The 24,923-nt window shown below is 40.7% G+C and overlaps 1 protein-coding gene across 2 annotated transcripts in view; it reads right to left on the bottom strand.

Annotated features, from left to right (window-relative positions):
* Window positions 1–24,923, bottom strand: part of nav2a (neuron navigator 2a) — a 132,923-nt gene that overhangs the window by 91,711 nt on the left and 16,289 nt on the right. Inside the window, exons 1-3 of one of the 2 annotated variants that reach the window (XM_059347378.1) lie at window positions 20,321–20,420; window positions 10,643–10,760; window positions 5,867–5,919 (exon numbers count right to left, since the gene is read on the bottom strand). In XM_059347378.1, the coding sequence (XP_059203361.1) occupies window positions 5,867–5,919; window positions 10,643–10,760; window positions 20,321–20,392 (243 nt within the window). In that variant the 5' untranslated portion in view covers window positions 20,393–20,420. Of the gene's footprint in view, window positions 1–5,866; window positions 5,920–10,642; window positions 10,761–20,320; window positions 20,421–24,923 lie in introns of those variants that run through there. The other variant, XM_059347371.1, reaches the window with a different exon arrangement.

Below are 24,923 nucleotides of genomic sequence, written 5' to 3'. Positions count from 1 at the left end.
GCTCTAACACACACACACACACACACACACACACACACACACACACACACACACACACACACACACACAAAGCACCGCTCCCTTTGATCAAACATTTACCAGCCTGCTGAATCATTGATAAAACATCTTCTGGGTCTTGTCCTGCTTACCTGCGTAAAGCTTCACCATCATCACAAACACAAACATTCATCTGCGTCAAAGATGAAACCAGATCTGCCCTGACACTGCAGCTGAAGGTGAAATAATCATGAGGAAAAGGCCAGTTTGCCACACACAATGCATCTCCATTTAACATTCCTCTCTGACTGTCAGTGTTTCCTCCAGTGTGTTTTTCATGAAGATCATTAAACACCTGGTCCTGCTGGTTTCCACCTGTGTGACTTCTATCTGTCAGTCTACCTCCGTCACCTCTATCCTCTCTCTTTGCTGCAGCAGAAAAAACGCTAAAAAACTGTAACTTTGTGCATTTATTTCTGTTGTTTTGTTTGCTTAGTTTTAACTGAAAGCATATTTTCTGGTATCACAAAGCTCAGTTTTTAACCGACTCTGTAACTGATGCTGTCAGGCCAACCTGCTATGGAGAAGTTATTATTCAAAAGATCTTATTAAAACTTGCCAACAACCCAATTCCTGTCCAGCCACTTCATAAAAAAATAGTCAATAAAAGTTCTGACTTTCCTGGTGTCAAATCTGGTTGTAAAAAAGATGATTAAAAGCTGCCTTTTAACCAGAAAGGTTATTTTCATTACATATGTGTAGATGCTTTTACACTATAAGACTTTGGGTGATAGTGACTTGTTCTAAAACTGCAGAAGTTTTTGACAAATAGATCAAAATAAAACCTAAATCTATACCTCCATCACCTCTCCCTCTCTCTTTGCTGCAGCAGAAAAACGCCCATTGGAGAGAAAAAAAACAGTCAAGCTTTAAAAATACAGGTAATAATTAAACCCAAGAGTGTTCCTAAGAAACACGATCCTGAATAAAACCATAAAACAAATAGAAAACCTGACTCTTTCACTTTCTCTTTCTTCCACAATATCCAGTAAATAAGCTTAGTGTGAAGCACTGCATGGCTCATCCATGCATTTGTGAATATATGTGTAATGGATTATCCATACACAGCAGGTTTAATGCCACTCAAGAGGAGGACTGTGTTTGTTGTGAAGTTCAGTATGAGGTTAATCTTTTTCTTCTTGTTTTACTGTCCTGTATACCAGTACAAACGGGATGTTTTTAATGATTTTTAGTTGCATGACCTCCATTTATCCTGATTCATTTTAGCTGGATGACCATGAATAAAGATTCGTCCTTCAGGAAGGGAAACTTTCTGTAGCAGATTTTATTTGCAAAGCTTTAGCAGAGAAGGCAGAATATTTTAGTTTAAGAGCGAGCTGTTAAAATAACCTGGAATATAACACTGCAACTGCATTTATGGTGTCTTGTAAACCTATGAGGGTTGGGCACTAAAACAAAGGAAATCAATCAACCAGTCATACATTTCTATTATTAATATAGCTATAACATTTACATAATCTAACCTGTTGAGGAAATAATGTAATTTAAGTGCCAGTTCATTAAAATGTTCAAGCTTTGAGATATCTATGGCTGTCCTTGACTAAAGAAATTCTTGGTTCATAGAAACACAATTTTGTTGATTAATCACTGCAAAACTGAGTTTCTCTACAAAGAATCATGCAAAAGCAACACTTTAAATGTTTATCCAAGATGTGCTCATTAGACTCTTGGAAATAAGTAATTCAGCATAAAAAAGCATGAGAAAATGACTAACTAAATATTTGTTGACTCTGACCAAAGCGACCATAAATGGGGCAAATGCCGCTTTATCTGTCGCTTCAATCTTCATACAATGTAAGTGAAAGGAATTTAATTTGTAGTGATAAAAGCATAGAAATAAAATCCATTTATAAACACAAAAGCAACAACTCTTTGAGGAAACAGTGTCCTAGTTCAACACGCTGCCAGCTTTCATTTGAACTACTTTCTGACAATATAACAGTCCCTTAAAATTCAGCTTAACTTCAAAAAGCTGCTCCATAGTAGCTCAAGTGAATTAAGTAAATGAATCCAGCACCAGAATGAAATGAGGATTATGGGGACATTTCTGTTGGTCACTGTTTTTTCTCAGCCTTCAGCAGGTGAACTCTAGTAACTTTCAGAAGCTGTGTGTGTTTGTTTGTGTGCCTTTGTGTGTGCGTGGGATCCTGTGTGGTTTTAACAGCTCAGTGTCAGATCACACCCTCGCTCTGCGCTGCTGAACCCACACAGACAGACACGCAAACACACGCAAACATACACACACACACACGCACACAAACACACACACAGGCCTGACTGGGTGGTAGAGGAGTGACCCGACGATGGGGGTCCGTTTAACGAGGATGTGACAGTTGTAAAAACAGCTTCTCGCTGCAGCTCGGACGGCCAGCATGCTAATCAGCGAGCATGAGAGTGAGGTGAGAGTGCTGCAGTTTATTCCGCTGATGGAGCTGATTTCCATGTTTATTCGTTTAGAGGCGGAGGTTAAGTCAAGTGGTGGTAATTGGCAGCAGCTTTGGAAGCTTTGGAGGTTTGAAAGCAATGAAATCAAGTGCAGGAAAAGTGGGCTCTCATACTCCTCCACCCCAGCTGCCTGCCAACTAAACTCACAGGACCTGTGTGTGTGTGTGTGTGTGTGTGTGTGTGTGTGTGTGTGTGTGTGTGTGTGTGTGTGTGTGTGTGTGTGTGTTTGTTTTGACAGTATGACAACACACAAAGCAGACATTTGCATAATGACTGTGGTTGCACCTGCCCTTAGCGCTGCTTGAGTGCTTCAGATTTTGCTTTAAAGCTAACAAACCTACTGAGATTATACACAGCCATCCAAAAATACTCTCTCTCTCTCACACACACACACACACAAAGCCGCGCACACACACACACACACACACACACACACACACACACACATACACACACACACACAGTGCAAGAACTAAGCTCATCCAAGCAAAATAAAAGCAGCTTTTGACAGCCACTATCCAATAAACAATATCTCATTGCTTGAATGCACACTATAAATATAATTCCTGTTTCCCTCCTGATTGACACACACACCGTCCATGAACAACAAGGACATAATCAAAGACATTTAGTTTATTTGGAGCCACTTGAATTGTCTCAGATGTGTCCTGCAATTTTCTTGTCCTTAAAGAAAAATAAGCTGCTGTATTTGCAGATGACAGCGTGCTGATAACAGCAGGACGAAACCACAAAGAGACGCCCAGACCACCGAGACCAAAGAGAGCAAAACGCTCAATTACAGGCGACTGGGGGGCGTAATCAGCACCAATGGGAAAGGTCTAATTTATAGTGAGTGGGACAGGAAGTAGAAGAAGGAAGTGAGCTATTTTGAAACGTAACTTTGGGCATTTATTTCTGTAGTGATTGTGAAATTAACTCAGATTTTCTGGTATCACTGAGCTCACTTTTAGCCAAGTAGATCACCATGTTAACTGATGCAGTGTAATGACATTTTGATTAATTTATAGTTCAGGAAAATTATGTTCCGGACTTACGTAGTGTTTTAAAACTGAGCAAATGCAGGGATAGTTTGACATAAATGTAAACAGAATGATGTATAAAAGCTGCATTTCAATCTTGTTAAGATTCATTACATACAGTTACATATACATGCCTTTACACAAAATGCCTTTGGATGATAGTGTGTTGTTCTATGTGTCTCTGATGATAAATCAAAATAAAAACTAAACCCTATATGTTATGAGAAAATGAATCCACACAATCCAAACCTGCAAACTCGTTGGGGCGGTTTGCAGCCGAGTGCGTAGCGGTTGGGATGAGTCAGCACCTCCAAGTCTGAGGCCATGGTTCTCTGCCTGAAAACGGTGGGCTGCCCCCTCTGGGTGGGGAGAGAGGTACTGCCTCAAGCGAAGGAGTTCAAGTATCTCGGGGTCTTGTTCACGAGTGAGGGTAGAACGGAGCGTGAGATGGACAGACGGTTTGGTGCGGCATCGGCAGTGATGCGGGCGTTGTACCGGACCGTCGTGGTGAAGAAGGAGCTGAGCCGGAAGGCAAAGCTCTCGATTTACTGGTCCAACCCTCACCTATGGCCACGAACTTTGGGTAGTTACCGAAAGAAAAAGATCGCGGATACAAGCGGCTGAAATGAGTTTCCTCCGTAGGGTGGCTGTGCTCAGCCTTAGAGATAGGGTGAGGAGCTCAGACATCCGGAGGGAGCTCGGAGTAGAGCCGCTGCTCCTTCGCGTCGAAAGGAGTCAGTTGAGGTGGTTTGGGCATCTGGTAAGGATCCTCCCGGGCGCCTCCCGTTAGAGGTGTTCCGGGCACGTCCAACTGGTAGGAGGCCCCGGTGAAGACCCAGAACACGGTGGAAGGATTACATCTCTCTCCTGGCCTGGGAACACCTCGAGGTCCCCCAGGAGGAGCTGGACATTGTGGCTGGGGAGAGGGACGTCTGGAATGCCCTGCTTTTATTATAATTATTCACCAGGTTATGTTTTCAGTGATGTTTGTTTGTTTGTCAGCAGTATTACAGAAAAACTACTGGCCTGGTTTTAATGAAACTTGGCAGAAGGGTGAAGCATCAGCCAAGAAAGAATCAAACACATTTTGGAGCAGATCCGAATCAGGGGGCGGACACACAAAGTATTTTTCACTTTCATTAACACTACTAAATAGAGCACAAAGGACTGGGATCCTGCAGAACAACGAGTGTTTCTAACTTTCAAATCCTCATCAACTTCTCACATCACATTTTTGGGATTTTGGTTTAGAAAAATAACCTCTGGCCATCTCTTTTGCTGCAGCACCACTCTCTGTCTGAACTGATTCCAGCTATAACCAGAGTTTGGATACCAGTTATCCAGGATGACTTTGACCGCTGGACTCACTTAGAGCCAGACTAAGTTGATTGTGGTTCCTGCTGCAAGCCCCACCTCTGTATTGTAATAAATGTTGAGAATAGATCCTGACTGATATATACTTCAATAATCACCCAGACATAATAAAACCTGCACCACAACCTAAAACATGGCAGAACACAGAAATAGAGCACTATCACTGCATGGAAACAGAGCACTATAAAAACACTAGAATCTGATCAATCTGAACAGGATTTCCTCTAAAGTACAGTGGGTGCATGTGTACAATGCAGAGGAAGGGTTCAGCGATCAGCTGTGCCTCCACCTCCTCCTCAGTTGTTAACTATGGGTGTGTATGTCTCTCCCGGGTGCTTTGAGAGGCCTCAGTAGTCTGGCTGGTGGCCAAAAATAGCCCCCTCAGCTGGCACACTGGCCCAATTTATGACCCTTCACATTCAGCGGAGGGCAGCCCTGCCCTGGGCTCTGCCGGCTCATTTCTCACAGAGAACACAAAAGTGTGAAAAAACACTGAGGTCCCACCAGCAGCCTTACAAAGGAAATCCCACCTACATATTTGCTAAATGTCACTGTGGACAGAATCACAACATGTAAACATTATCAGCTCTGATGCTCTGGTCCTGCTCTCCTCCAGGAGATGAGAGGAATGCTCTCTTCTTTGCAAGTGTAATAAGATGAGGCAAAACTGGCCCCAAAACCAAAACCCTGCGCTGCTTTCAACTGAGCGCCAACTGCCAGAAGTCTGAGCCAGAGGTTTCACGGACGGCAGCCCGCAAGACCACAAAAAGTAAAAATAAATGGACTAACTATTCACCAGTGACTTCTGCAGCGCAGCTCCCAAAGAGGACCACATGAGTCGGCGAGATGGGACATGAAAGAAGTGCTCAAACACACACAGAGGTGAATTTCACGATGTTCTGCCAAAACAAACTTAGAAGGTCACTTACCATCTGAGAGCGGCTCTTGGGACAGCCATTGATGTCGCCAATCTTCTCGTTGGCTGCAGAGAGACAGAGAGATGAAAGAATGAGAAGTGTTTTCAGGCGTGTTCGCTTGATGTAATCCTCTCTTTCAGTGGAAGTCCCTGAGTGTGTGTGTGTCCCAGACAGTTGCTGGCTGAGTGAGGAGAGCAGAGGTGTTCATCCCGGTGACTGTGACCCCCCTCCTCTCCTCTCCCCTCCCGCTGACACATGAAACACTATCTGGTCACAGAAAATGGGAACGGGGCCGCTGGGGGCCCAACCGAGATGTGTGCTGTGCTGCTCCTTTTCAAAAGGGGGCGTGTGTGTGTGTGTGTGTTGTGTTAAGGATTCCTCCCATCTATTAGAGGCCCAGCCCACAGCAGCTGAGACACGATCGTCAGCTCACAGCTGACAACTGTGCCAACAGCACGGCCTCCTGCATCAGAGGGCATAGTGGGGCCCACAATGGAGCTCCACCTCTGGCCCACGTACTGCACCAAGTACCCTGCGAGAAAATACTCATCTTCCTGTCCAGTGGATGGATTTCTTTAATGTCTTAAAAGTGTTTTTTTCTGCTAACACACATATAAAAGTCCCTGCAGACACTCACTGGACTAAATGACCTTTCATGACCCGCTTCCAAACATTTTGGATCGTGACCCCTTAAAATAAAGCGATATTGACTTATGACCCCTGGTCACAGGTTGCATATGTCCACATTTAGTAAGTAGTTCAACCAAAGCAAGCTCCTTCCTTTCCTTAACCCTCTGGAGTCCATGAAACAACCTGCATATTACTTCTTCATGACAGGAAGCAAAAATGAAGCAACATTGAGTCTTGCCATCAGCTTCCCTCTAAATTTCTGGCTTGAAACTCTATAACAGATATTTTTTTGAAGATATTCTGCCAAGTAAAACCGGAGATAATGTCAAATATATTTAGTATAAAAATATAGAACTAGATATTGTCCTCACTTTACTTCTTATATGTTATATTTGCAACCTGTGTTCATATTCATATATATGCAACATTTAAATTTTTGTGTGTGAAACATAATTTTCAAGATCAGATTTTACGTTTTCCTTATGTTTCTTCCTTTTTTTTTTTTTTTACTTTGAGTAAGTCAAAGTTAAAAATGAATTATCAGGACATATAGGTGAGGTTGCGCATAATAGCCCAAGATTTCAGAGGGTTAATGTTTAAAGGGGTGAGGAGTAAAAGTTAAAAAAAAATGGCTTTAAATTATATTGTGCTGAGCTGATAAAGCAAATAAAGATATAGTTTTTTTATCTCTTTAATAACATATTTAACATATTCTGATTCATGATGAAAAGCTACATTTAGAAACTAGATATCAGTAACTTTGAAACAGTAGAAAGTTAACTGAATGCAAATGATCAATTACAGGGTGCAGTTTTGGCCAAGTGGATGGTAGATACAATTACTTTATTTTTCTTCTGGAAAATAACTTTTGACATTAATTCCTATCCGTTAGCTGATGGGATGTCAAAGCTGTTTTCCCGACTGTATAAACAACATTGGTGTCTGTTTATTTACTGGGACATCAGTAAAGTAATGAAGTGTGGAGGAGTTTTTGATGAGCCTGGTAAACTTCATCCACATCATAATGATTTATTTTTTTTGCAAACGTGCAAAGTATCATTTCAGACTAATTTAAACGTGTTAACACATTTACATGATTAATGATTTACTGCTGTTGGCTGTGGTCTGTGTGCTTCCTGAGAAATTGCACACTGTGGTGACACCCACAAGAGAGAGCTGTGATTTTGAGATACGCAAAATAAATTTTCCAAAAATAAGAAAACCAATAACCAGACACATTTTGCCTGGTTGACTTGTGCAGAGGAACAGCTTACAAACCAGCAGTTGGACTGTATGAAGAAGAAGAGCAAAGAATCCCACAACTGGGAGCTGGGGACACAAGTAAAACGTTTTTAAAAAAAGGTCACAGATCTGTTCGCCTCAAGGACAGTTCTCTGCCAGAAGAACTTTCTGATGTCCTTGATCTGGAAGTTTCCCTCTTCCAAAGTCCTGACCTTGAGTGCGAGTTGGTCAAACAGCTAAACAGGTGCCACATCCGGTCCCAGTATGGCTGCTCTAACACCAGCAGGCTGCTCCAGTTTCACCAGCGATTATGTGGTGTGAGGTTTGTTCCCAGTGGATGGGAGGCAGCAGGCAGAGAGGCAGAGCAGGTGAGTGGATGTCGGCAGCTCGTGTTGGTTTAAAATGAGAGCAGAGCAGCAGTGGTCAGCTGTCGATGTTGTGAGAAAACTGACTGAGGGGGATCAAACTTCATGCCACTTTTCCACATGAACATTTTCTGGGACACAGAAATATTTTAACAAAGCTAATGAAGGTTACTTACTTTTTAAACCTGATTCAAGTTTTACTTCATGAGCCATTAAAAGTCTCCTTTCTAAACTCTGTGATGTTCCAGGAATAATTAGGTTCAGTGCTGATGAAGTATGGAGCGTTACCGACTAACCAAGACCTACATGTACAATTCTTCTAGATCTTTCCATATTAAAACTCAACAAAAAAACTATAAGACACGTGGATATTTCTGGCATTTCCTATCTCCCTGTCTACATCTTTACTCTGCTGGCTGGTATACATACATCACAATATCCAAAAAGTAAATTACCTTTCAGCCTTTGGGACTGATAGATTTAACTTACGTGGAAAACTTTTTCTGAATTATTTTTGTATGTTGTCAAAAGTATTTTGAATTGCCACCTTACTTCATGTGAGAAAGTCCACATTTGCAGTAGAAATAAACATGTTTACAGCCTGGTACAAAAAATAAGTTTTGGTCTCATCACTGAATTTTACATTCACTGTACGGGCGGTGAATTTTTATATAACTCACCCATTTAAATCACATTAAGGCTTAAAGTTTTTTATAATAAGGGCATAGTGGTTTGAGTGACGGACGTGTACCGCCACAAGTAGTGTGTTTCAGTAACAAGGCTTCATTCGGCCCACCCAGGCTCCATCTCTTTGCCAATTTTTGGATTAACCAGGAGTTAGGAGGAGTCAGGCACTGTCAAGTTTGTGACAGCCGGAGCCATCTAACTAAACATCACAATGTCTCTTTAGAAACCTATGAGTAAAAATATGGAAATAAAAACCCAAAATGTAAATCTTCTCTGCCACTTTTTGATTCATCGCTGGTTCAATCTGTCAAACAGAAATACACTAACATAACATTTAGTTCCTGAGTTTAAAGTTCCTGGGAGTATTTCAGAAAAGGGCTGACTGACTCAAGCTCAGATCCTCTACAGTCCTCGCAGAATTAACTGTTATAGTTTTTGCAAATACACTCCTGAAATAATCAGAATAACTTCAGCAGCTGACAAGTTATGAGTGGAGGAGACTCTAAAGCATGTGATGTAAATATATGAATAAAAGGCCTGGAGCATGAGCCAGAATCACATGCAGCAGCTCCACTGAGAACAGTAAGACCTCTCTCTGATTTATAGGAAGTATAAATGTGGGTCAGAGACGCGGGGATCGAGCCGGGAGCAGGCAGAGTCAGTGACATGCTGAGTCACCGGTCAGCTGGTGTCGTCTGCTGCAGCCTTAAGGCTGTCGACACATGAAATGACAGGCTGAGGACGAAATGACAAGACTGATGATGATACACACGAGGGTGAGGGTCAGAAACACAGAGGAGCAGCCCACTTTAACAGACTGCAGGCTGAATATCGTCATAGTTCTGCTGTTGCATGAACACAGAGCAGCGCTTTACTTCTGTTGTGGTATTACAATCTCTCCTATTCATTTATGAGACACTTTGAACACACGAGTGAATCAATTATAAAATGCATGTTAGTCAGCTTGAAAAAGACGTTTGTTTTATTAGGTTGTGAACAGTTGATCCACCAATAAAAGCAGGATTCTAATTCATATGTAGTAGAAGACATCAGCTATTTGCTCTTTTACTGTTTTAGAGGCTTTTGTTATGGAACTTCCTCCTTCTACATCAAATGTTTTAAATCTAGCCTTGTTTTTTCTGGCTTTCTGGGAGTTTTATGTATGGCAATATTATTTGAAATTGTATCATAAATAAATTTCTGTCCTTTTTAACTTTTATTGTGTAAATTTACAGCTCAATGATTCAACTGAGTGCTGTTTTTAAACTTTTCTCTAAAAGTAAGATGACCTGACTTGACTTCTCTGACATTTTCTTTCCCTATTTTGTTTTCTTATATAGTATTTCTATTTCTGGCAATTCTGCAGTTTGTTCTAAGGACATACTTCTGTTAGACATTCTCACCAAAGACGTTTAAATCTCATAACACAACAGATCCCTATCAGTTTTTTTTTTTTTTTTTTCTGAGCGAGAAAATGACATTTTCAGAGCTAAAATGAATCCAACTTTACTCATGAGCCTCACAGAAAACCTGAAAACGATTAATTTTGTTTTCTCAAATGTTGTTTTCTATCTGCAACTGATTTAAGAAGACTATTCAGTGGTGCAGTAGTAAACAAACTTTTTGCAGCGTCATTGCATCAGCTAAAAATGCTACACTCTTTTAACAATAACTCTTTCAGAAGAAGTTTGTTATTGGTTAATGGTGTCTCTCATTTAGACAGAAATGCAACTATTTGTTTGGTAAAGGTCAGTCACATCTTTAAAACTGACTAATGACGTGTTTCATGTTCTTTTCAGTAGCCACGTGATCAGAGCTGGTTTCCCTTTTACAGAATGTGTAATTAAAAGTGTGTTTTCCTTACCTACGACCTGGATGATCTCAGCCAGCAGCACTCCGTCTGCCACGTCTGTCTGCAGGTCCTTGATCAGACGCTTGTGTCCTGACTTGGCAAGGTAGTGGTTGGCCCAGTCCGTGTAGATCTGTGGTCAGACACAAACACAAGCCACGCCGTTCAGCAACGAGCCAACAAAAATAAAAACTAGTCCAAAACAGGGGCAGCCCCGTCAGGTCGTCCACGTGTTTCAAACTCCATAAACACTTGAAAACTACAAAAGGTATAAATGGTTGAAGCAAATTTACGACTCTAATAAAATAACAACATGGGTGAAAGGGAGCAGAGTAGCCCTCTTTCTTTTGTTGGGGCTCCGATCTGGCATATATCCGCGTGGTATTCAAATTGGGGCCATTGTGCTCAGCCAGGGCATTCATCTCACAGCGCACGGCGGCTGTTTTCAATGGGCCATGCTGACATCACTCTCTGGGGACAGAAAAGACCCTTCACTGCCTGGGGGAAGGAGAGGAGGGGGGCAGAGCAAGCATCTGAATAATCTGAATAGCTTCCTTCATAATTAGTCGCCAAACTCTCCCTTTTTTACTCCCTCTCTCTCATCAAGAGAGTTTCTATTTCTGATGAGATACAAAAAAAAGGCACACAAAGGTTGAAGTGAAGTTGCAGAGAAAATTATTCCTAATAAAAGAAGAAGCTATTTTTGAGCATGAATCCATCTTGATTTGCAGCATTGTCAGGTTTGTCTGTAACCTGCAGAGACTCTGTTTAACAAGTGGAACTTCAGAGCAGTTTTTCCTCCCTCAGGGATCTGAAACATGTGTGACAGCTCAGCTAAATAAAGACACCTCTCCCTCTACAGTATGTCTCACACTCCTGAAAACTGTTATACCAGTCAGGTGGAAAAAAAGACGACAAAGGAGAGAGAGAATCAGTGTGTTTAAGTAAGAGGGTTACTGTCTGCTGCCTGCAGTGATCTGGTTTCTACTGTGTCATGTAAAAGAGAAACCTGATTTTTCAAGCTAGATTTCTCCTGAATAAGTTTCTCTACCATGCAGTTATTCCCGCTTTTTACATGCACACATATGCATGAAAGGAAAGTATCGCTGTGACAGCAGTGTTGCAGGATTAAGCAAATACTCATTAATCATAGTGATGCATCATTATATTAAAAATAATGGCATTCAGAGCAGAGTAACTGAAAATAGGATCTATTAGTCTGTCTTTTCAACAACTAGAGTTGCAAACTTCCGGGAATTTTTCAAGTTGGAAACTTTTCATGAGAAATAACAGGAATTTATGGGAATTAACGAGAATAAACCAGGACTTTACAAAATTGAAGGTTGGCCCGTAACAAGGAACTTAAATATATTTATATAATATTTAACTCAACATTCATGTTTTTGTTGTTCAAAGAAATAATTAATTGTTCAATAAAGTAATTAAAACTTGATAAGGTTTTACTTACAAATAACTCGGTTTAATTTTTTTTTTTTTTGTATTATTTTGCATGGATGTCTGCTTATGAAAATAGAAAATGTTTATATTTATGTTTGGGTATGATACAGTTTGTTTAAATTGACCCCAATTTCCAATAAAATTCAATAGTTCCTATTTTTTTAATATTTCCAAAATTCCCCAGCTTAACATTTCATGGAAAGTTTCTGGAAAATTACTGGAAATCTTCTATCACTTTGCAACCCTATCCACAACTGAGTATGATTTGTAATATTAAAAATGTGGATTCATTTATAATACTCGAAAATAAGATAACGAGTTTGGGACAAATCTGATTTCTGAGCTGTTACATATATGCCAACTTTACAGTAAACAGATAACTAGATCGATTCATTGGACAACAACAAGATATTTGCCAATATCAAAAAGTCTGCTGTGATATGACTCAGATTCAATTCAATTCAGCAATATGACATAATATCATATTTAACACCCATTCAACACATCCTGTTACATCTACATCAACTCACAAAAAACAACTAAAATATGATTTTACCATTTCAATTCTGAATTCTTCCAGATATCTGAATGAAAAACAATGAATTCTTTTAATGCAAAGAATAAAAAAAGACTTTATAGTTAACTATAAAGTGTCAAAGTGCATATAAGTGCAAATGTTTTTAATGGGCTTCCTAAAAGAGCCTGTGATGATCTTTTAAATATGAACATAGACCCTTCCCAAGACAGGTTCTATCTTTGTGCTCCGGTTACTTACTTACTCAAAACAATACAGTGAGACTGTCAAAATACATCAATGCAGTTGGGTTATTCACACATGAATCATTTTATTGATCTATATCGATGTATCTTTACACCCCTGGTTATCACCTGGTATCTATTTGCTGTGCAACCATATCTCTCTCCCACTAACCTGGTTTCTAATCTTCTTTCTCAAGAATAACTGTGAAATTTAAGTGCATCTATTAGTGCTGAATGAGTGCACAAGCACAAACACGAACACAGAACACGCATGGCGAGGTGTGTGACACGGTTGTGACCCTTGTTTCTTTGTGCTTGCACTGTAAACAGACCCGGAGCTTTTCTGCCACACTACTCATCGGATGAATCACTGCTCTCATGATGGCTTACAACAGGTGTGCACACTTCAAAGCTCACACGCACATACATATACTCATCTCCACGCACAAGCTCAGATGCAAAAGGTTTATGAGAGTACACGACCACACATTAAACACAAAGAGCCTCGGAGCGGCGTTTAAATCACACAAGCTGCATACCCAAACACGAATGCACAGTTATAAAAAGCCTCTTGAGTGACACGCGGAGCTAAAAAAGCCTCCCAGCAGCAGGATTAGGCTCCATCCTTTCAATTCACTCTCAGCTGGTCGAGGAGGAGAGGAAGTGCACTGTTCAGGAGCTTTTGTGTGTGTGAGAATGTGAGAGAGAGCTTCCTTTGAAGTAGTTTCGGGCAGGTAAATTGAGGGGTTGGAGTGTAATTAAACTGGAGGTGAAATGGGGAACTGTCAGTCACAGAGGTGGAAACCACCAGAGAGGGGGTCAGACTGCCTGAGGGAGGGCACGGCGAGGCTGTGAGAGGAAAGGAAAGGGGAAGTGGGCAAGTCACAACAAGTTGCCTTTTAAGTCTTGAAAGTTCAACTTTTCAAAACACTTTTTGTGTCTCTGATGTCTTCCTCTCAGCCAAAACACAAGGGCCAGACTTTAAATGTGATATCTCAGGTAGTGTAAAAGGAAACATGCCGGGCTAAAGCACTTTAGCTATGTGATCTAGATTAAATCTATTAAAAGAAGAAAATAATAATATCATTATTTCTACTTTGAACGAGCCTAGCTCTACAGAATCCTCCCCTATGGAACAAGTCCAGCAACTCTTGTTTTGGTTTTTGCGACTGATTTACTAATTGCTTAAATGCAAATATATAGCTGGAATATCTGAGTTGGTCCGTTCTGCACGATGAGGACTTTTACTTTTGATAATTTAAATTATTTTGATGCCGATACTTTTGTACTTTTACTTCAGTAAGTTTTGAATGCAGGACTTTACTTACATGTAGTGGAGTAATTTAACAGTGTGGTTAAAGAAACACAGGACGAGATGGAGTTATCCTTTATGTGCCAGCACTTAACAAAAGAATATTGTTATTGACCATGCTGATGACACAGAGAGGTTTTCAAGTGGACAACCTCCTTCATCAACGTTTCGTTGATTTAAGCACCTCCAGAGGGTTCAACAGTGACTTCCAGCATCCCAGAAGCGCACCCCTCTGTGTCATCCTAGTCTGCTTCTTGGGGGACCAGTAGGAGTCTTTCCGCTTCAGCCAGAGCCATTGGCTGCTTCTCTCCGCTGCCTCTGATGCAGCTTTGATGGCTAGGCATAAGCTCTGGCCTTTGACTCCCAGGTCCTTCAGCAATCTGCTGGTAGATGTCACTATGAACCCGCTTCTCAACATAGCGTAGGTGTTACCTTTCGTACGCCTCATCTACCGAATCCTCCCAAGGTACAGTGAGTTCGACAATAAAGATCTTCCTAACAGATGGGGACCAGAATACCAGGTCTGGTCTTCCAGTCACAAGCTGCATGGAGCTTACTATACTCAGTTGCTGCTGGCATCCTCCTGCTTATCTTGGTCCCCTCACGAACAAAGGTAGATGTTTGGAGGGGGTTAGATACTGAGGGGGCTCTGGCGTTGGTAACTACTTAACTAGTATTAGTACTTTTACTTAAGTAAAGGATCTGAATACTTCCTCCACCGATGATGTTAACCATAACAACAGTATATAAGTATATGCATAACAGTGTATATACATTCATGGAAAATAACAATTTTGACCATTTTTCTTCAATTTCTTGTTCATTTCAATACCTGGTACAACTAAAGTTACATTTGTCTGGACAAATATAATGATAAAAACAAAAATATCTCATAAGAGTTTAATTTAAGAGCTGATATCTGGACATTTTCCATGGTTTTCTTGATAATAACCAAAATCCTTAACAAGAAAACCATAAAAAAAATTCTAGATATCAGCTCTTAAAATAAACTCTTATGAGATATTTTTGTTGTTATGATTATATTTGTCCAAACAAATGTAACTTTAGTTGTACCAGGCATTGAAATGAACAAGAAATTGAAGGAAACAAGGGTGGTCTAATATTTTTTTCCATGACTGTATAACAGTACAACTTAATGTGTCTAGGCTGTTGTGGAGTTATTCTGCATCCTTGCAGCCAGAAACATCACTGATTGAAGCTTTGACTGACATGCTATCCTCACAAACTACTGTAAATAGTTTGAATTTAAAAAACGTAACATTTTATGTCATATTCACACCAGAGGCACACTTTTTAAAAAGTATTTTGAGCCAATTCTAGCACAATATGGTGGCAGTAAGATGTGGAATACTAGAATGTGGATACAAAATATTAACATAAGGAATTACTTGTAGCCATTAATAATGTAACCATCCCCAGTGACACACAGCTACCCCTGAGGTCCGTCCCACCACAGACCAAATGTTTCAACATCAGTCAGATGTCTGTAAATCAAAGACCACGTTAATAACTAAAAAAAAAACCAAAGCCCACATGCATTAATCTGGATTGTGCCTGTTTAACCACATCTTTATTGAAGCTTCTGTGATCTGAAAATTGCTTCAAAAGGTCACAGAAAAGAAGAAGAGGTGGGGGCTGATGAGAAGCAGGCGTCTAATCTGAGAGGCTTTTTAATACGCTGCGCGGTTAGTGAAGGAGTATCGACTTCATATTGACTCAATATCTATCAGACAAGAATGAAGTGTGACTGACTCTACATCAGAGGGAAGCTCTCTGCATACTGAAGAGAACATTTAATCAAAACTCCCCAGGGTTGTAAACGACTGATGAATCGATATTGTAATTATGTCCGAAATTGAATTCTTTGAACGGATAAGAGGGTGACGTGGAGGATAAGTGGCGGTCATTATAACCTCACAGGACAGTTCATGCAAAGTGAAAGGAAGGAGGTTTAATTTCAGGCCCTTTATGTAAAGAATTGGCTTCTTAACATCAATATTTTTCTGTACCTTATGATGAAATATATCTGATGCATCAAGTATCAAAGTCTCTCAAATATCACAAGTTGCGCCAGATCCTTACTTTTAATCTACTTTTAATTTATTGGAATAATTGGTATGTTTACACTTGATTTTTTTCGAGGCACAATTCTTGTATGGCTGTTTATTTAGCAGCAGTGATGGCTTAAAGTTTGGTTGATTTTGCAAAATGAAAGAAAAAACAAACATGTTGCAATTCCTAAAAATCGGTATTCTGTAAAAGCACGACAGTAGCAGGAACTTTCTGCCAAAATACAATCTTAAAAACAATATCCCGGTATATTTCTGTATGATGCATTGACTTGTTTATTCTTCCAACCATCTTTATCAACTTTATTGGCGAGTCTTAAACTCCTGTTAGCCCTATAATGGCACAACATCCTGTCAATACATACTGGGATCAATTTCAACCATTGATGATCCTAAACTGGATACAAAAACCAATAAATAGCATGAGATGACACATAATGTCCTTGTTAATACCGTAACAAAGTGCACCAGGCATCACTCATATCCACATGTCAACATTGAGTGATCCATATCAAAGACTCTGATTTTCCAAAAGGGGAAAATCCCTAAATTCCCAGAAACCCCCATTAATCCCGAGCCTCTCCTGGTGGGATTGAGGGTCTTTTTTAGGAGCTGTGAATACATGTCAGGGACATTCCGGTCACCAGAGAAAGCAACATGACACTGACTCATTCACACCGTCAGTCAGGGCCGTATGGAAAGTGTCATATGTGTCCGGTGGAGTCTGTTGACCTCCTGCTTTGGGAATTTGTCACCTTCAAGAACTAAATTTGTGCGTTTTTGGTTCAAACACTGACCATTAATAGTGCAGTCATGAAATACTCAAAGTTAGAAGTTGAGGACTTGGATTTGGAATCACATAAAGACTAAAGTACTGACTTTCAGCTTTAATTAGAGGAGGTTCATAGCAAAATTGGACCAGTGTAGAATCCCTAAAGACAGCCACAGATGTAAACCGCTACACAATAAAGATAACCATCAGCTTTAAAACATGATGTTCAAAGTACTGGATACACAAAAAAAAGTTTCACTGTCCTAACAACACTGGCATTAGTTTTAGTTTATTTTAGTTCATGTAATTCTTGATTTTTATGGTTAGTTTTGTGTGTTCTGTTTTCTAAATAGCTGTTGATTTAAGTTTTTTTTATGTTGTGTGGGCTTTAGTAGACAAACGACATCATGACATTTTATCTTAACTCTGAACAAAACCTGCAAACAGCTGAATATGCTTTGTCATGCATTAGATGAAAGCCTGGACTGATGTGCATGATCACATAATAACGTCCAATTTAAGCTTTAAAAAATGACACAGAGAAAAGTTCTTCAAAGCCTGTGACAAGCAGCAATGAGTCACTCATTCAGACAGCTGCGTTTTTTTCTTTTTTTTTCTTCACACAAACACACAGAAATCTGCTTCACATCCAGAGTCCCTGCTGCCTCCGCTTGCTGAGTCACTGGGCCGGCGTGCGATGCCTACAGAAGGGCATGACGCATACAGGCCGTCCCCGCAGCGCTGGGTCAGCCGGGGCGCAGAGAGGGCCAGGGCAGCCGGGGCAACACACTGAGCGTGCCCTTGAGCCGAAGGAGTGAAGAGTGAGTTTTCTGTTCTGTCCTGACGGCTCAGCTGCAGATGCAGAGGCGGGAGTTTAGCAAATGTCACGACATATCATGACGTAGGCTCATTATACAGCAGGAGGAGCAAAGCAGATGTGCTTTAATGCTTCTTGTGGTGTGTTTGTGTGTTTGTGTGTCTGTGAAAGTGCCACTCAGCTGGAGCGGCTGCAGTGCTCCACCCTCTCATCTCTGCTGTTGTTTGCACTGACGCTGACTTGTTCAGTGCTTGCTCAGCAAACACTGAAGTGATGCTGGCACACACACCTGCAACTTCCTTGTAACTACGATGGCAATAAAAGTTTGAGTCTTTCCCGTGCACTGTAAAACTTCTGAACACCATTCCACTGGATTAATGTCATACAGTGTCATAATGTATATTGCAATGCAATCTGGGGGAAGAAATATGTGACTACTGAGAATTATTTAGAGGGATGTTCTGTAACTAAAAAGTTTTACAGTGTAGTGTAAATATTTAGTAATTCACTGACTGAACTTTGAACAGTATTGTGTTGTAAATTTACAAGAATATAGTCATATACTGCAAATTTATTTCTACTAATACACTATTTCTAAAAACAGTAAGATACTGTAAAAAAATATAGTATCCTGCAGGTGAAGCTGCTGCCAGTTAGTTGCTGAAAATTTACACTGAAAATGTTGTGTGGCACAGAGGTGCACAACATATTGGATGTTCAGTGTGTTAAACATAGTCAAATAATCCATTGAAAAGAAAATGTGGGACACAAGTGCATTAAACATTATGGCTAAACATGCTAGCTGCAGAAATGTCAACAAACAGGCCATTTTTGAGATACACTGTAAAAAAAATAAAATAAAAAAAATTATTTATTGTTTTTATAGTATACATATACTATATACTAAAATATGTTGGCAAATGCCATAAAAAATTAAGTAAGATTATTATTTTTATTACTAATATTCACCATTACATTTAATTTTTTTTTTTAAAAAGTAAAAATAAATCATAAAAAAAGAAAAACAGGTTTAAAAGTCTGGCAGCAAAAGTTACCAAACACTTGCAGTCACATAAAAGTAAACAAAAAAAACAAAAAAATACTCTAATTATTCCACAGAAATATATATTTTTAAATACAGATATATGTTGTTTATTATTCGTCAAATAACTTGTTGTAATTTCACAGTAAGTGTTTGGCAACTTCTGCCACTAAACTCTTTTTCACTGTAACATGATGTTCAGTAAGATGTTAAGATGAATTTGGTCATATTACCACAATTTCTTGCCAATTTACGCCAAAACTCTAACAAAAAGTCACTTCAACTTTCGTCTTTTTGGTGTGTAATAATCACACAAGTCCATGAGATCCTAAGAAAACCGATTTGCTCGGCCCATCTACCGCTGAAGTTCTACATCCAGCCAAATTAATGAGAATCAAAAAAACAGGAGCCTGTAATTCCACTGACAGCAGCAATATGTTGAACAAGTTTGCTCAACATTGGTTCTGTATATTTTTAGCTTAATGATGATGATGTGGTGCATTTCTAAATTTAGTAGATTTTGAAACTCTTTCATAACTGACTGGCTGAATTTTCTTAACATGTTGAGGACCATTTATTCTTTCTCTTGAAGTTAAAACATGAAAATCACAAACCAGCAGCGACACACAGTAACACACAACACCTCCAGTCCCTCTGTGGAAGCTCAGTTCTCACATACATTGCTCTCCAGAAAACAATTATGTTGATAACTTTGGGACTATTAGCCTTATTACTTTCAGGGTTCAGTAGGCAACCTAAAAAAAGTGCTGCACTTAACACGCCATTATGAACTAATCTACTGACGTGAGCGAGCACTATAAAGAGAACGCAGCAGGACCAAAGCTGCTACAGAGTGCTATCTCTCACGAGAAGCTTTCATAGGGAGCCAGGACTGAAAACAGCCCTCGTTATAAGTCAGGTAATGGCACTGAACTGAGTGGCGAGTCCACAGAAGACATGCTCTGATAACAGGGCTTTCTTCTGGCTTTTCAAAGGAAATCCACCTTTGAACGTCAAGTTCCACCGGCCATGTTCAGGACATCCAGAGGTTTATGAGGTATAGAATCAAATCCCAGCAGTAAGCTTTTATCCATTTGTTGAACTCACAGTGTGTGTTACCTGCTTCTCTGTCAGGGGGCGTTGAAAATAATTCCCGGCTGCTCCCGGAGATCTGGCTTCTACCCCTGACATTTCTATTTCAAGCTGACCCTTCCTCTCAAGTCTGTTTCTCTCATAACTCCCAAGTTGCCTCAGTTAGCCAAACACTAACTTCCCTCCAATATTATTCTACATTCACTTGCAAGGCTGCTTCAAAAATCATTGAATTACTGCAAAGTTAAACTCTTCTTAGCTCAGCATCAGGTGGGTCTCTGAAGCAGAAATGCATTAATCAGACCCTTATATCCCATAAACAGTCCCTCTTTTCCCTCACTGGCTCCTTACCAGTTTGTAGTGTTCGCAGGAGAAGCGGCTGTAGCTTCTGGCGGGCACCCTGAGGCCGCCACACTCCGCCATGCGGGCCCTGTCACCTAGATAGAGACAACTAACTGCAGACAGCTAGAGGTCCATAATCTTCCAGGAGATCAGGAGACGACTCTGTCCTGAAGGCGAGGAGGAGCGGGTAAATATAGCTGTTTGATGACTCTCCTGTCCTCCTCACATCTGTGTAACAGCGCTGTGAGCAGGACATGCTTTACTCCTCTGTATATGTACCTCTCTCTCTTACCTCTCTCTCTCTCTCTGCTTCATAGTGGAGCCTCAGACACTCTGACACTGTTTTAACCTCCTCTGCCTCTCTCTCTGGGTGTCATTCACTCTGAGTCAGACACCCTATCTCAGTTCCCTCTTCTGCTACTGTAAGAGAGAAAGAGCAGCAACACAAAACCCAGAGATGGAACATTATATTTTTGAGGCGCTCTACTCTCTGTATACTTTAGCAAATCTAAATGTTTTTCATAGAAACTTTTTTAGCCACCACCATTGTGCCGAAAGATGACAAAATTTTCTGGCAATTGAAGGAATACTTCAACATCCTGTTCAACCTTGAACCTTAAAGCAAAACCTCCACAGTGAAAGAAGAAAACGGAGACAAATCTTGATGAATGGAAGTGAATGGAGGCAGCATTTAACAACATCTCAGCATCATTTATGCATGCATATGTTGACTCATTTCCGCAACACATGCATTAACACTAAAATATTACTATTACTATTTAAAACAGTTCCGAAGCAGATGCAATACTTGTCTGTGCGAGTAGTGATGAGACTTGGACAAAAAAATACTTATTTTCCTGCATTATTTGTGAGAGCTCGTAAAATTGTGTTTGATAGTTTGCTGTTGTTAAAGGCAGCATCCATTTTTTTTTTTTTTTTTTTTTAATTGTATTTTCCATTCACAGTAGAGGCATGCAAGAAAAACAGGGTGAGTTAAGGAGATCTGGATAGTGAAGTATTACTTTAAAACAATCTGTAGTTCATCAGACGTATGCATAGAAAGTGTAGCTGCTTAGTCTGTTTTGTGAAGATTCACCAAAGCCATAAACTCTTGAACAGAATGCTCTATTTTTATTGGCAAGCTCTCAGATCCTATGGTATTTTTTGTCAACAAAATACTGTGTGTGGTCTTCCAGACAACTAGACAGAAGCACAGTCAGCCCCTGTGTCTGAGACAGATGGTTACATGTGATGGAAGTCTCTCTTAGATGTGACAGAGCTCCTAATGCTGACTGACAGAACACTTTAGTGTCTTCTTCCTCTGAAGACACACCTGGTGCTGTACATTACAGCAAGCAAGCAAGCGCGCGCACACACACACACACACACACACACACACACACGCTCACTGACAAACATGGAACAGAAGTTCACACGAGAGGTCCTGAGGGGTCGTACTGCTGTCTGAATCCACCTATTCTCTTTTGTCATGTTGTGATTTAACGTGCAGCTTTAACCAGTGTGAAGGCATCAGGACTGCCCTGCTCCACACTGAAACACAGATTCATACCTAGAAGCTGCACAGAACAACCCACACATCTACTGCAGCTTCACTGAAGAAACTCAGTGCTTACCCAAGGACAGATACACATGTGCATTGGTTCTAACACACAGAGAATATAAAAGTAGATGTGAAAACTATTCACAACTCCTCTCTGCTGCTGCAGGATCGACTCTGACGTGCAGGGATGTGTGCTGACTTTATTCACGGCAGGGGTGAAAATAATAACCTATGTAGCGAGGGAGTCAAACGTCAGTAGCTGTTGGGCTAATCAGAGGGGTGTTTGAGCGTGACATCTGGCAGAAAATTAAACATGAAGGTGTCACATTTGGGCTCAGACTGCTTGAATAAAGGTTTAAAAAAGAAAAGAACAGAGCCTTTTCCTGGCCAGCAAGGGCTGCAATAATCGTCTTTATGCAGGTAATCTTGGCAACCTTTACCAAACACAGCAGTCTCATAAACTTGCTCAGAGGTTAGTTTCAAAAGGTTTAAATAAATCGAAAATTTGTGGCAAAAAAGTACATTGCATTGGACTCCTTTGTGAATTAAGTTGCCAGTTCTTCATGCAGCTTCAATACTCTCACGGTCTCAGATGGTTTCAGAACCATCTTTCAGCCTTTTTTTACTATTAAATGTTGTCGTCTCTCTATCCTCCCTCCCTCTCCTCCTTCAGCCTCTATCTACTCTATTCTACTCTGTTGATCTGCCCTGTACAACGACATCTATTGCACGTCTGTCCGTCCTGGGAGATGGATCCCTCCTCTGTTGCTCTCTGATGTTTCTTCTTCTTTTTCCCCTGTTAAAAGGGTTTTTGAGGAGTTTTTCCCTGACTGCTGTGAGGGTTTAAGGACAGACTGTAGTGTAGTACTGCCCTGCAGTCTGTAAAGCCCTTTGAGGCAAATCTGTGATTTGTGATTTTGGGCTATATAAATAAAATTGACTTGACTTGACTAGTTTGCAAAGTAAAGGGTGGCCTCTAACAGAAGCCACTGATGTTGAGTGCAGTGCACAGTTGACTTGGAGAACACATATTCTTGTGGGTGACCTCTTCGGCTGCCAGACACACTGAGCCTCATCGATAAGGACGCTGCAGCTCTGTGTGCTGCTGCAGGCGGAGGGCGACATGTGGCGACACATCCCCTCTGACCCAGTCTGGGCCGGCGAGCAGATGGCTGGTGGGAAAATGATGGATGGACTCATGGATACAGTCACACGATTATCTAACAGAAGGATGCAGGGAGGGGAAGGAGTAGTGGATAGATGCAGGTGATAGTCTCCCACTTATTTAATACTGCATGTTACTTTCTCTGTCACATGGAACATGCCGACACTAGCTGTGAACGCAGGAACCCCCTCGGCTTAAATAAGACAACGCTGTGCAGAGGGAATCGTCTTCTGCAGCTCTCAGTGAAACCAGCAGACACAGACAGATGGCTTCTGAGAAATCAGTGTCCCTGGTCTGTATGATATGACAACAGAGGACTGCAGGCTGCTCTGCCAGCTGCTGTCAAGCTACAGGACACAGTGACTCCAGCTCTGTGTTTTTTAACACCCATACTTCCACTGCTGGACCACAAACTGGACCGAGCATCCTGGTATCCCGCCTCTTTCCTCATCTTTCCAACTCGACTGTATGATGATGGATATAGGCAATTATCTGCTGATTCAATTCACTTTGATTCAGTTTCCATGCAGTCAATATGGATTGCCTGGTTGAATATGATGATTTGAGATATCTTCTAGATTTCACAGGTGCCACGTTTAGTGTACACACACACTTAGTTTGGTCAAACAGGCTTTCGTCAGTTTAGCTGCTTGATGCAAGTCAAACTAGGGACAAATGCAGGACTATAACATCTCAGGTAAAAGCAGATATATTCAGTCAGATAAGGTACAAAAAGGAGAGACCCATGAAAGATCAATCATGGGATTTTGAGAATACAAGAACCTCCAAAACAGCAAAAGTGGCCCAGAGCAGTGTCCAGGTCTTGCACAGTCATACTTTATTTTTCTGTAATCTTAGTTAATCATTCATTTTTTGTCACTACATTGCTTGGCTGTTTTTGTACCCCCATTTTTGCCATTGTGGCGTTCTTCTTGTAATGACATCACATCTGCTAAACCAATCCCTATCATAGTCATATCTACCATAAAACATAACTGAAATTATCTCGAACAAGAGTATAGTATCACCTCCTAAAGACTTGCCAAATTTAGTTCCAGGCCCTAGACTTACAAGCAGGTGGAATATAGTGAAAACAAGCACAATCTGTGACATTGTTTACACCATATACAACCCTGATTCCAAAAGAATTGGCACGTTGTGAAAAATCTAACAAAGCCAGAATGCAATGATTTGCAAATCCTCTGCAACCTCCATTCACTCTAATGAAGATAGATAACACTCAAACTGGGATATGTTTGTTTTTGTAAATATATACACTCATTCTGAATATTCCCACAGCGCTCCATGTTCTTTTCATTCAGGGTTGTATAATGTTATGTTCCTTTGACTTACCCTCTCCTTTCCATCATCACTGCAGTTCTAACTTCTTCTTCTTCTTCTCAGCACCCAGCAGGATGCACCATGGCTGGCTTTTGGTCTGTGGGGCCCCTGGTAGCTACTTCACCCCCCTCCGCTCTTTCTTGTACTCACACAGGCCTCTCTAAAGTGGCTTTAGCCCACAGAAAGCTGAAACAGGCTGCTCTAAATGAGCCCTCATGTCGCTGCTTGCTCTCTGCTTGGCACATGAAAGACATGTGGCTTTGTGAGCCATAGAGGCCATACCAGGCACATTGTAGACAAAACGGCTTGGCAAGAACTCTGCAGTTTAGAATATGGGAAATGGAGTCATCGGTCGGAAAAGCCCAGAGATGGAGTGCACATGTGTGGTCAAGTGTCTGTGTGATGCATAATCTGATGTGAAACTGCTGGTTGGTGGAAAAACTTCACCTTTTTAATTGCAAAAACTTTACATATGCACCCAATAACAGCTTTAATAACACCATTTATGCTGACTATCCAACAATGCCTAAATATTCAAAGCTAAA

Source organism: Centropristis striata, chromosome 2 (assembly GCF_030273125.1).
Source record: "Centropristis striata isolate RG_2023a ecotype Rhode Island chromosome 2, C.striata_1.0, whole genome shotgun sequence".
Classification (NCBI taxonomy): Eukaryota; Metazoa; Chordata; class Actinopteri; order Perciformes; family Serranidae; genus Centropristis; species Centropristis striata.
Note: the sequence above shows the minus strand (reverse complement) of the source record. Positions and strands in the feature narration are given on the sequence as shown.